At 57.9% G+C, this 11579-nt stretch overlaps 1 protein-coding gene across 2 annotated transcripts in view; it reads left to right on the top strand.

The window, feature by feature from the left end:
* The first annotated feature begins 869 nt into the window (after positions 1–869).
* Positions 870–11579, top strand: part of DOC2B (double C2 domain beta) — a 33510-nt gene continuing 22800 nt past the window's right edge. For both annotated transcript variants that reach the window (XM_086475195.1, XM_086475194.1), the window contains exon 1: positions 870–1200. In XM_086475195.1, the coding sequence (XP_086331321.1) occupies positions 870–1200 (331 nt within the window). The remainder of the gene's footprint in view (positions 1201–11579) is intronic.

Raw genomic sequence — 11579 nt, 5'->3', positions numbered from 1 at the left:
GGTGCGTTCCCAGCCCCAGAGGCTGCGGGCAGCCGGCCTGCCCGGCTGGTGCTGAGCTCTGAAGGGGGCATCGCTGTGGGCTGGGGCCGGCTATGGCATCAGGGCACCAAATCTGGGCTGCCCCTGCCCCTGCGAGCAGTGGCGCGGCTGGAGCCGGGAGCGGGCAGCGTGCCACCCACGCCCCTGCTCAGTATGCAGCAGAGCACCTCCCTGGCACGGCCCGCAGCGAGCCGGGAGGGCATGGGGGCTGCCACGGTCCCCGGGGGCTGGGACAGCCCTGTTTCCCTCTCCACGGCGTGCCGGGGATGCGACGCAACACCACGGTGGCTCCTGACCCCACGCGGTGACCTTCCCCCCTCCGGAGAGGTCTGACGGGGATCGACCCCTCCTTGGCAAGGAGATACGGGGTGAATGGGTGCGGGGAGGTGGGCTTCGACCCAACTTCTGCTTTGCTCCCCCCCGGGCATGGCGGGGCTTTGCTGGGAAAGGGGCGGGGGGCTGGCTGCCCACGCTGGTGGCCGTGTGGCCAGGGCGGCGGGCTGGCCACAGCCTTCATTCCTCCGCTGCTGGGTACCGCTTTGTTGCTAGCTGGTGACATCACCCGAGAGCCCACCCCCTGCCTCTTATCCGTCTCTCCGTCTCGCTCATTTATTCACAGGCAGCGCTGGCAGGATCAGGGGCTGTGCGAGAGCCAGAGCTGGCGGCAGCAGCATGCGTGCGGCGTCTGAGGCTCAGGGCGCGAGAACCACGTAAGGTGCCCACCGGAGCTTCCCCCTCACCTGCCTCCGCTTCCCTCGGCAGAAACTTCACCGATCCCTCGCGCACGGTCCGGTCTTCTCCGGGGGGGCTTGGCACCGACAGCCGCATGCATGACACTCCGAAAAGGAGAGAAAATGACCATAAGTATCCAGGAACACATGGCTATTGACGTCTGCCCCGGTCCCATCAAACCCATCAAGCAGATCTCCGACTACTTCCCCCGCTTCCCCCGCGGGCTCCCCGCTGCCGTCGGCCGCAGCGGCACCCTGCGCTCCGCCGTCAGCCAGCCCTCCGTCAGCCCCGCCGAGGGCCCCCGTGAAGAGGACGAGGACGTGGACCAGCTTTTCGGGGCATATGGCACGACGCCCGCCGAGCAGCCAGCCAAGTGCCAAGCTCCTGAGGAGGTGGTGGACCCCGAGGGCTACGAGTCTGACGACTGCAGTGAGTTCATAACTTTCCACGGGAGTTTGCTGGGTGCTGAGGGCAAGGGTGGGTCTCAGGACTGGTCCCCCATCTTGCTGCCCGAGCCGTGCGCCCTTCCTGGCTGCTGGCCACGCTGTCCATCCCTGGGACTACATTGCAGCAGTGACAAGCCCCCTGTTCCGGCCAGGGAGGCTGTCAGAGCGCCGCTCTGGTGCTGCCCGTGGGTGGAGGGAGGCCCTGGGAGTGTCCCTGCTGCAGCCAGGCTGGCCGCTGAACCCAAACTAGGGAAGACTCCCAAGAGCCACCAGTTGCTGTGCTTTGCCATTGTGGTTGATGCACTTCTCTGCTTCGTCCCTGCTCGGCCCCGTGCCTCCAAAGGCTGCCAGCTGGGCTCAGACCCTCTGGTTAATCCCTCTCGGTGGTGCAGCCTGCTCCAGCCACCCTGCTGATTAGCTGGTGATACGCTCCAGCATCGCCGGGCTCCAGATCGGGGAGATTTGTTCAGAATGACATCCGCCCAAGAAATCTCTGCCCTCTCCCTTGGCAAACTCCGGTGTGTCATTCCTCACCCTCCAGCTGCAGACAGAGCCCTGCATGAGACGAGAGGGGGCTTTTGAACAGAAGGCTTTGGTTCTGGTAGATGCAGGTGTTTGCTGTGAGGTTTAACCCCTCCCCACCCAAAACGTCCTTCCTACCCAGCTCAGTGGAGCTTGCAGGCTGCAAAGCAGCTGCTGTCTGGCTCTGCCAGCCAGGGTGGCTTGGATAGCGTGGCTTTCCTTGAGGTCGATTAAAACCCAAGGTCTTAGCTTCAGCCCAGCCTTTGGGGGCCAGATCCTGCGAGGGGCTGAGCACAAAGTTTGAAGCCGGGAGATGCCGAGGAAGGGAGTCAGTGCTGCTGAGCTGTGCTGCGTGCTCATCCTGGGGGAAGGGGGAGGCTGAGCTCCCACGACGCTGAGCTGTTTACGGCCCAGCGCCGGGCAGGCGGTGGCTTTCCCTGTGCAAAATGTCATAGCCCTGCTTCGGCGTTGCTCCCTCGCTGCCGGCCGCTGGGCTGGCCTGGGCTGCTGCCATCTATACCAGACCCCGGAGTGTGACCCCAGGGAGAGCTCCCCTGAAGGGCTGTGCCTGCTGCAAGGTGGCACGGCCGCCCCTGTGCCTTCCTCTGTCTGCTGACCACCAGCTACAGCTCTGGGAAAGGCTGGGGCTCGGGGTGCAAGCCCCAGACTGACGCTCCCTCCCCCCATCCTGGTGTGGGGGTCACGCTGTCTTTGGAGGAGGCGAGAGCCACTGTGCTCGCAGGGAGAACATCTCTGCTAAGCTGCGTTTGTCCCAGCCGGGCAGTTAACAGTGACTTTAACCGGATTTGGGTTATTTGCTGCTCTAATTATTAGACCGTCTTTGCTCATCCTGGCGATAGAAATGGGAGCAACTGGGCTTCAGGGGCAGAGCTGTGTGCAGGAGCCGAGGCGCTCGGGGCCCTGGGGCACAGCACTTCCACCGGGTGCCCAGGGCGCTGCGTTCTGCATTTAGCCCCACCACTGATGCTGGAAGTGGCTCGGCTCGGTGCCAGGGGGCCGGCAGGTGTTCGTCTCACCCCAGCTGGTGTTAGGAAGAGTATTTCTTGTAGCCTAACAAGTGTCAGGCAAACTGCTGAGGCTGTTTTGCCAGCTGTGGTGGGTTTTCAGCTGGCAAAGGCACAGCTGTGCCAGGAGCAAAGCGGGGAGGTGAGACTGCCGGTGGCACATCTCAGGACAGCACGGGATGGCCCCAGCCGCTCTCAGGGCACTGCTTGGCATAAATGTACAGGATGAGACTGTCACTCCTCCATGTTTAGCAGCCAAGTCGCAAAGCCAGGCAAGGGCTCGCTGGCCCCATTTCCCAGGCGGGGAACTGGGAGAGGTTTCATGCAGCCTGACTCAAGCCATCGGCTATGCTGGGAAGTGTCTTTCAGCTCCCCATGTCCCTGGCAGGTGATTCAGGGCTGCTGCATTAGTCACCTGCACTAAATTTCCCCTGAGGAATCTGTCTCCGCCTGCACGGCAGGACAGTTTTGGGGTTTAGGTGGTGTCCGTTCCCTCAGGTGATACACGGGGTTCAGGGAGTTGACCGAGGTCTCCGGGGATGGTGGTGTCAGAGCCTGGGTGCAGCACCCACGAGTCGAGGTCTTGCTGGGCAAGGGCGCATCTTGCCTCGCTCCCCAGAGGTGTTCCCGGCACAGCCCTGGAGAGGTGCAGGGAGAGGGATTTTGCCTTGGCAGGATCCATCGGGAGAAGGAGGAGGAGAGGACGGCTCCTTCCCGTTTGTCCCAACCTGCCTGCGGGTTTCGCTCCTCCAACACCAAAGCGATGGTGCTGACTGGCTGGGCGGGAGAACTAGGGCTGCCCCTGCCTAGAGAAATGCAGCAGTTGTCTGGGTTTCCCCTACACTCATTTCTGCCTGGAGTTACTCCTCCAGCTTGGTGTTTCTGGGTTTCCAGCAGCACCAGCCTGCCGAGTGACGGGGCCGTGTTGCTCATTCACCGCAGCGCGGCAGGGTGGCATCGGGCAGGGGCTGGAGCGGAGCTGCCAGCCTCCCTGCCTGACCTCCAGCACCCCTGGCAGGGCTGCAGGGAGCGGAGCAGGGTAGGTCCTGCCTGTGCCCTGCTGCAGCTCCCCTGGGCTGGCTCCCTGCACCGCGTTTCTTAATCCTTTGCCAAGTTGTGTTCCTGACCCCACCAGCAATCCTGGGAGGTGCCTGCGGAGCTGTCAGGAGCTCCCCTCCTCCAAACGGCCTCTCGCTGGGACTTGAGCAGCCCCAGAACAGGGCAGTCCTGGGAGAAGCATCAGTGTCTGCTCCCATCCAAGCAGGGTGGCCTGACCCCGCAGTTTGGCATCCACAGGGAGCAGGGACACGTGTGTGGGTGTGTGTGTACGTTTGGTGCTTTGGAAAACCAAGAATCCCAGGGCTGCAGGAGGCAGGTGGGACTCCTCAAGAGATGGGCAGGGACCCGGCCAAGGTGCAGTAGGGTGGGAGGAGACCCTCTGCCATGGGCATTCACCAGGGCAGGTGGCACCAGTCACTGGGAGGCTGATGCAGAGGCTCAGTTTGGTGGCTTTGGGGCATGTAGGACTGAGACCAGTGGTTCAGGGCACCACAGTGCAGCCCTGCGGAGCCGGTGAGCACAGCACTCAGGAGAGCTGTGGAGGTGCTGAGGAAAACAAGCGTGGTCCCTGCAGGGCACCAGTAACCAGCCTGTTGAATGCAGCAGGTGGCAGGGAGCGTTGCAGGACCAGGGAGCTGGCAGAGCAGGTAATGAGCAGAGACATCAGGGCCGGTTCCGGGAGCACTGGGAATCGCGCGGAGACAGTTCTTCCCATCAGACGTGCCAGCAGTGATGCTGTGAGGATTTGCAGGGTCATGGTTGGGACCCTCTGCCGTACCAGGGCCCTCAGGAGGCCTTTGGGAGAGGGTCTTATCACCGCCCTATGCCTCCTCTATCCTCCGTCCGCAGGGATGTTCCAGGACCAGAGCCAAAGCTGTACAGAGCAGGACTCTTCCCACAGCAGGTTTGTCCCTGGTTGAGGTGCTGGGGGGAGGGAATGAGGCAGGAAAGGTGGGGAAACGCGTGTTTTGTGCAAACCCTGCAGAAGGGTGGTTCAGCACCCCTTGGACCAGCACTAGCGTCTGCTGTGATCTGAAAGGACCAGCCGGGATCTGAGGCTGGGAAGTGGGGATTCACTCCTGCTGCCTTGGGACACCCGGCTCTCACCTCATCTTTGGTTCCTGTGGCTGGCGCTCAAGTGACAGCAGCGTTGCCCTGGCCCCTGGGGTCCCCAGTCATCAGGGATGCTTCCCACCCAGTCAGGCGGCACACTGCCAGGGAAACGTGGTTCACAAGAAAAAATAAGCAAATGCCAGCTAGGTGGCAATGTGCCACCTGCGAGGAGCTGGGTCTCGCCTCCCATCTCCCCTGATTCCACGCAAATCGCTGCCCCTCGAGTGGCTCCACTTTCCCTTCCACAGCACCAGCATGAATTTATACCTGACAGATTCTTAAAGGTCTCTGAAATCTCGGCACAAGAAGCACAGAAGTAGACACACGGTCGCACCGAGGGAGCGCTGCCGTGGCTGCTCTCGCCGGGGTACAGCGCTGGAGGGAGCAGCCATCCTGTAACGTGCAAGCAAGTTTCTAGCCCTTGAAGAAATGCTCCCTTCCCCTCAGCTGCTGTTTATTTAGCTTTGGAGCAAGGCTGTGGCTAGCGCTGGAATTTCCTCCCTCCTTTGTATGTGTTTGGCTCTGGGTTTTTAGGTGGGGAGGTAGCCCGAGAGCAGGGGGTTGCAGCAGGAGCTGGTGTTTCTGGAAGAGCTGCCCCATACTGTTCCTGCCAGTGCTCCAGGGCTGTTTATAGATGTACAAACCCAGCCAATTTTATAGTGTGCCCAGCTTTATTCATGGGAGGAGCAGGCTCCCGAGCTGCAGCAGCATAAAAACGACTTCTCCAAACTACAGCTGAGGGCCTGTCCTGGTGCACGGCTGCTCGTGACGCCTGCTGCAGGCAACGCCACAGAAGTTATTTAGGAAGACTCTTATTTTCAGCAAAGAAGATAATTAGGCAGGCAAAGCCGTCATGCAGATATTAATTGCTGGCTGCTTAAAGATATAAAGAAGAATGAAGGTCTTACGGGGTGCAGGGTTTGCAAGTCACCTGGCAATGCTTTCGGCCAGACAGGAGGAGGCAGGAAAGACAACGAGGGGAAATGTGCATTGAAATGATGAGGATATTTACTTCTGAAACGCAGCTCCTTAGCATATGCTGCTACTGCTATTTATAACCTTTGAATCGTCTTTTCAATCCAGATAAGGCCAAAAGAAGTATTTTTTTTTTGCCCAGGAAACTAAACAAACCACTGCTGATTTCGGCAGAGCCTGGAGCATGGTTTTGCCAACTGTACCACGACTCGAGCTGCCTACGCCAAAGAAATGTGTGCAGGTACCAGGTGTCGGACCAGAGGTTTAAGGGCATCGGGGAGCTTGTAGCCCACTCAAGGGGGACATGGGGTGTTAACCGAGGTGACTTTGGATTAGCTCCCGTCTGCTTTCCCTCGGGATACCCAGGTATCAGGAAGGTGAAGGCTGTGCATCGGCTGCTTCTGGTCCTCTAAGGAGCTGAGGAGCTTTCAGACCCCAGAGATGCTCGTTCCCAGGGGTGGCCGTGGCCAGGGACACCCTGAAGTGCTGGAGATAAATGCGGGGCAGACGGTGAGGCCAGCACTCGAGGGTGAGCAGGGTCCGTCCGGGCATCCCTCCTCCAACAGCGAAGGAGGGAGCATATGGGCCGTGGCCTGCAGCGTCTCTGCTAATGAAGGAACCACGTGGCTGCTAATTAACGAAGGGCCCTCCTTCTGCCTGCCTCCCTCCCTCCCTCCTTCCCTCCCCAGCAACCTGCCCAGCCCTTCACCTTCCCCTGGTCCCGGTGTGCCAGAGGGGAGACAACGCCTGGCTGGAGGAGGGAGGCTCCCTGCCCTGCAGCGGCTCTGCCACCCTCATCCCTTCACTGACACCCCTTGCTCCAACGCGCTCGAGCCCAGGGGGTTCCCAGATCTTTCATCTTTGTATTTAACACTGAAGGCAATTTTGGGGGGTTGTTAATTGCAATACTGTATTTCATTAAAGGAAGAGAGAAGGGAAGATTTGAAGGCCATCTTTAAATTGAAATTGCTGAAAGTCTAATTGCTGCTGACATCAGGGACCATTTAGTGCTGTAAAACATAATTGCATCTCTGAACTGTTCTGAGCAGATAAGTGTTCCTCTGAACACTCCTCCTGGAGAAGACAGAAGAGCTGATGAGCATCCATCAACCAGCCCCATGAAGAAGCAGCTCCCTGCTCCGGAGCTTGCCAGAGTCTGGCGCTGTGTGTCCGAAATAAAGAAATATTAATTGCCGTAGATTTTAAGTGAAAAACCCACGACAAGGCGAGGAGCAGTTGCAAGAAAGAAAAGTTGCGCTTGTTCCTCACTCCTGGTCCTGTTGAATTCAACCATATCCCAAGGAAGGAAGGTCTCCTGCCTGTGTGCTGGATCCAGTCCCTGATGGCTTTTTGTGTAGGACTGGGAACGTCCTGCCCTGCCTGCAGCAATGGACCAGAGTCCCACGATGCTGCCAACTGGCACCACGTGGTCCAGGTGCCAAGGGGTGATGTCCATGTCCCAGCATGGTGTGCTGCCCCTGAGATGAGTCCCAAAACCTTCCACAGCACAGCTTTGTCATAGAGTAGCTCACAGTGATGCTGACTTTCAGAAATGTCCCGTTTCGGCAGTGTCCCGTTTCCGCCTGCCTTCACCACCTCCCGCGGCTGATCCTAAAACCTGCAGTGATGGCTGCGGCTGTAGGTTCCTGCAGAGGTCAGTGCTACCGTAAGACCTGGGGGCTTGCAGCCATCAGGGTCTGCAGCGCCTCGACTCAGCACCTTGCAGGATCCGTCCCTGACAAGCCCTGCACCTCTCCCTGCGGAGGCACACGAGTTGCACGCAGCAGCTGAAGCATGGGCCGGCAGCGCTCTGGGTACTACACAAGCTCAGCCCCGGCTGCTGGGGCTGACAGTGCTCTTTTCCAGGGGTAACCCTGGGGGTTTTGGGGGCCTCGCTCCCATGTGGCGCAGGGAGTCGATCTCCCAGCTGCCCAGCACTCGCTGCCTGCGCTGCCCCGCTGTGTGCCACCAGACCTGGATGAGGTGCGGCCGCACGTGGGGAGGCAGGAGCGCACGCAGCCACCTGCCAAAGCGATCTTCAGCAGCCCTGCTTGGAAATGGCAAGAAATAATTTCTGTTCCTCCTGAGGAGTCATTTACCGACATTTTACATGGGGCTGTAAGTGCACAGAATTACTTGCTGCCTTTCAGGACCTTTAAAATTATCTCCGTTGCAGAGGAAAATTAAAGCAACGGAAGAATAGGGACCTATCTTTTATAGTGCATTAAAAAGTACCCAGTCTGAAGGTTACTGAACCTGTGCTTTCGGTAAGGGAGAGCTAATCCAGACAATCCTCAGCAGTCTTTTTACTGCTCCACTCTGATCTCCCTGGCACAAAATCCTTGAGCAGATTATCATGGGAGTAGCAATGCTGATAAGCAGAGGGACTTAAGGCTTTTGGACTTCTTTTTAATTAGTTCTAAGGTGGGGGTTTTTGTGCACACCTCAATTTCTCCCAGCATAGAGCCTTGCTGGGCTTTCTAAAGGCAGTCATGATGCGAAAGCTTCCCTGACTTTGGAAGGTAAGGAGGCCACTCAGTCATCGGTTCCCTCTTCTGCGGGGTGTGCCAAAGTTTGTAGATCCGTGCTGCAAGCGCCGGTGCCTCTTCTATGTCTTGAGCATCTCTTGGGCTGAGAAACTCTTCTCCCTGGGGCATCCCAGGCCATGAAGGGGGTGGATCTGCCACCCTGCCTGGGCCAGGCGAGGGCACGTAGCCTGCAAGGACAGGCGCTGGATAAGGGAGCAGAGCACAGATTTATCACTGCGTTTTGCCTTTCATCCCGCAGGTATAAATAGAAGCTACTTCAGCCTCCCCATCACCCTGGGCGCTGATGGGAAATGTCAGCAATAAACAATTTCTGCCGACTCCACCAACAAGGGCGGTAGCGGCGCTGTGCCAGGACGCCGCGCTGCCCGCGGGCTCCAGGCGCACTCGCTGTGTCCCACGGCTAAGCCCGGAGATGCATCTGCCGGTTATGCTGGCCTCTAATAATTTTGTGGCCCACTGAATTAATCAAAATGCCCAAAGGTCAGTGGGAGAAGAGGCCGCATTCCTGTGCAAGTCAGATTTATTTTCCTTTTTAGAGCCAGTGTTAAATGCTAGACCTTGGCCGGCACCTTCCCATCAATCTCTCCCAATTCATGGAGGGGAAAGAGGGTCAGAACGTGCTAATGAGTTCAGCTCTCCTAATGGTTATTTTATCATTGGAGCAGAATAATCGTAATAATAATGATACATCCTGCCTGCTGTCTGGAGAGCGCAAAGCCGCCTTTGTAATGCCTGACAAAGGCATTTATTTATATTTTTTTATTTGCAGCCTGTGTGATTAGAGGGCAGCGTTCAGAATAGCCCAGTCGAGTTAAATACGTCTAGTAACAACGCTTCGAGTCTAATTGTTGCCCTTTTCTTTTTTAGGCACTCGGTCCCCTAATTAAGAGCTCAATCGAGTTACATCTCAGCTGCGAGGATGGGTGGGAGGGGGAAAGCAATCAAAGAAGCGCAAACAGGTTGCCTATGGGAGTTGTGGATGCTCCATCCATCCCTGGAAGTGTTCAAGACCAGGCTGGATGGAGCCTTGAGCAACCTGGTGTGGTGGGAGGTGTCCCTGCCATGGCAGGGCGGTTGGAACTGGGTGATCTTTGAGGTCTCTTCCAACCCGAACCATTCTGTGGTTCTAATTCAGCCGCTTTGCAGAGGGCCCTGTTCAGAGCCGACTGCGTCCTTGGGTGGCTGCTGCCGCCCCGAGGCTTTGGGCCCAATCCTGCCGGCTGGAGACAGCCGGTCTCCTGCAGCCAGGGCTGGATGGGCTGCCAGAGGTTTTGCAGGAGGGGTGAGAGCGGTGAGACCTGTGCTGTGCTTTGGTGTTGGCTTGCCTGGCCGCTCGCTCTGCATGCTCCCTGTTCCAGGAGCACAGGGCTGGCTCTCCAGCGGGGCTGCGGTCCCGTGGGGGTTTGCATGGAGCTTGCAGGGTGGCTCCCACCCCTGGATTCAGCTGGAGGTCTCCTGCCATCTCCTCAGGCCCCAGTCTGCCTGGGAGCGGCTGGTGGGGCACACAGGCAGGTTAAGTGCTGGTGTTTGCCTTCGCCACTGTGCCTGATCCGTCGCCCGGCCGCACATCCCCAGGAGGTAACAGACTGCGGGGCTGCGACCGCGCTGCAGGCGCTCTGCTCCTCCGGAGATGTGTCCTCTGCATCCGCCGCCCTGCTGGGTCCTGGCTCTTGCAGCAGCACTCGCCCTCGTCTCCGTAGCGGCACCTTAGCTGCCAAAGCCCAAGCTAGCCTGATCCCTTTTGTCATCTCCATATGGCCGCGTTTTTAAGCAATTAGCGCAACACGTGCCGCTGATGTTTCCACATCCCTCTGCCGAAGGCAGACCCTTCCTTGGGAATCGAGACTCGCCATCAATGAAAAAAAAAAACCCTGCATAGAGGAAAACCCCTCCAGGGCTGGAGGAGAGCCAGGGATGGAGGCTGGCAGGGCTAGGGGGAGTCATGCACCCCCGTCCGTGCCCTCCCATCTGCTGGCAGCTCCGGGAGGAGTGGGGACTTCTCAAGGTTTGCTTATGGACCACCAGCGCTGGGGAGCACGACCTTAGTCCCCATCTGCAAAACAAGCCTCTGCTGCTCATTTGTTATGGTGCTTTTAGGTTTTTCCCGTCTTGCCGGAGCAGGGCTCCCCGCTGCCCTCGCCCCTGGGGCAGGTTGCGCCGCCGAGGGGACAGGAGGCTTTGTCAGTATTTTCTGGCCGAAGTCTGGTTTTACTCCAAGCTTTTAATTTGTTTTATAAATTGTCAAATCCAGCAGGCTAAGCCGCGGGCTCCCTTCTGGGATAAAAATAAAATAACAGCTTGAATTTGGGAGGGCCGAGCGGTGGGGCTGGCAGGAAGCGGCTGATTAAAGGGCAGGTGGAAATGATGAGGCTCCGAAACCGGAGGCTTCGTCTTCCGCTCTCGAGCGAAAATAAAGATTTGCTGAGTTTTGCTGACTTGGCGTTCGTCCGTGTGCCGTGGAGCCTCCCGCTACACCCACCCCAGTGTGATGGGCTGTGCCGGCCCTCCCTGGGCTGGTGAGCTCCCCAACGCCGAGTGTGGGCAGGGGACAGCCAGCCGCCAGCACCACTGGGGCACAGCTGCGCTCTCCTCCTCTTTGCATGAGGTGGGGCGAGTTTGGCCAGTATTTGCTCTGGAAATGCCCATTTGGGCCAAACCAGAGATGACACAGAAGGTGTTGCAGGTTTGGCCTCACCTTATATCACTTCCATCTCCCGTGAGCCCTGGCAGGTAAACCCCACTGATTTACAACTTACCTAAGCTGATAGCTAACATGCCATGAAATTACTCCAAAACAAGGGGGGGATACATTATTCTGGCAGAAATCCCTCTGAATATTTGCTCGGCTTTGAAGGCAAGGTATTTGCTCCGGAGCAGTGATTTTTATTTGCTAGCAGGCGAACCTGTAGCTCACTTGCGTTTGAGCTGGAAGATCACTGTGAAATTGCAGCAGAAAGATTTCAGTCCCTTCAATATCTGTTTCCTCCCGGAGTACCTTGCTGCAGAGGCGATTGACACTGGAAAAAAAAAAAAAAAGCACCTTATTTCCTGCCATAAAGTTTATCTAACTTACCTCCCAGGCAACAAACCTTGCTTTGATATTAAGCAAAATTATTCTG

The sequence above is a fragment of the Leptosomus discolor genome, chromosome 18 (genome assembly GCF_034619465.1).
Source record: "Leptosomus discolor isolate bLepDis1 chromosome 18, bLepDis1.hap2, whole genome shotgun sequence".
Classification (NCBI taxonomy): domain Eukaryota; kingdom Metazoa; phylum Chordata; class Aves; order Leptosomiformes; family Leptosomidae; genus Leptosomus; species Leptosomus discolor.
This window is presented reverse-complemented; position numbering and strand designations above follow the sequence as displayed.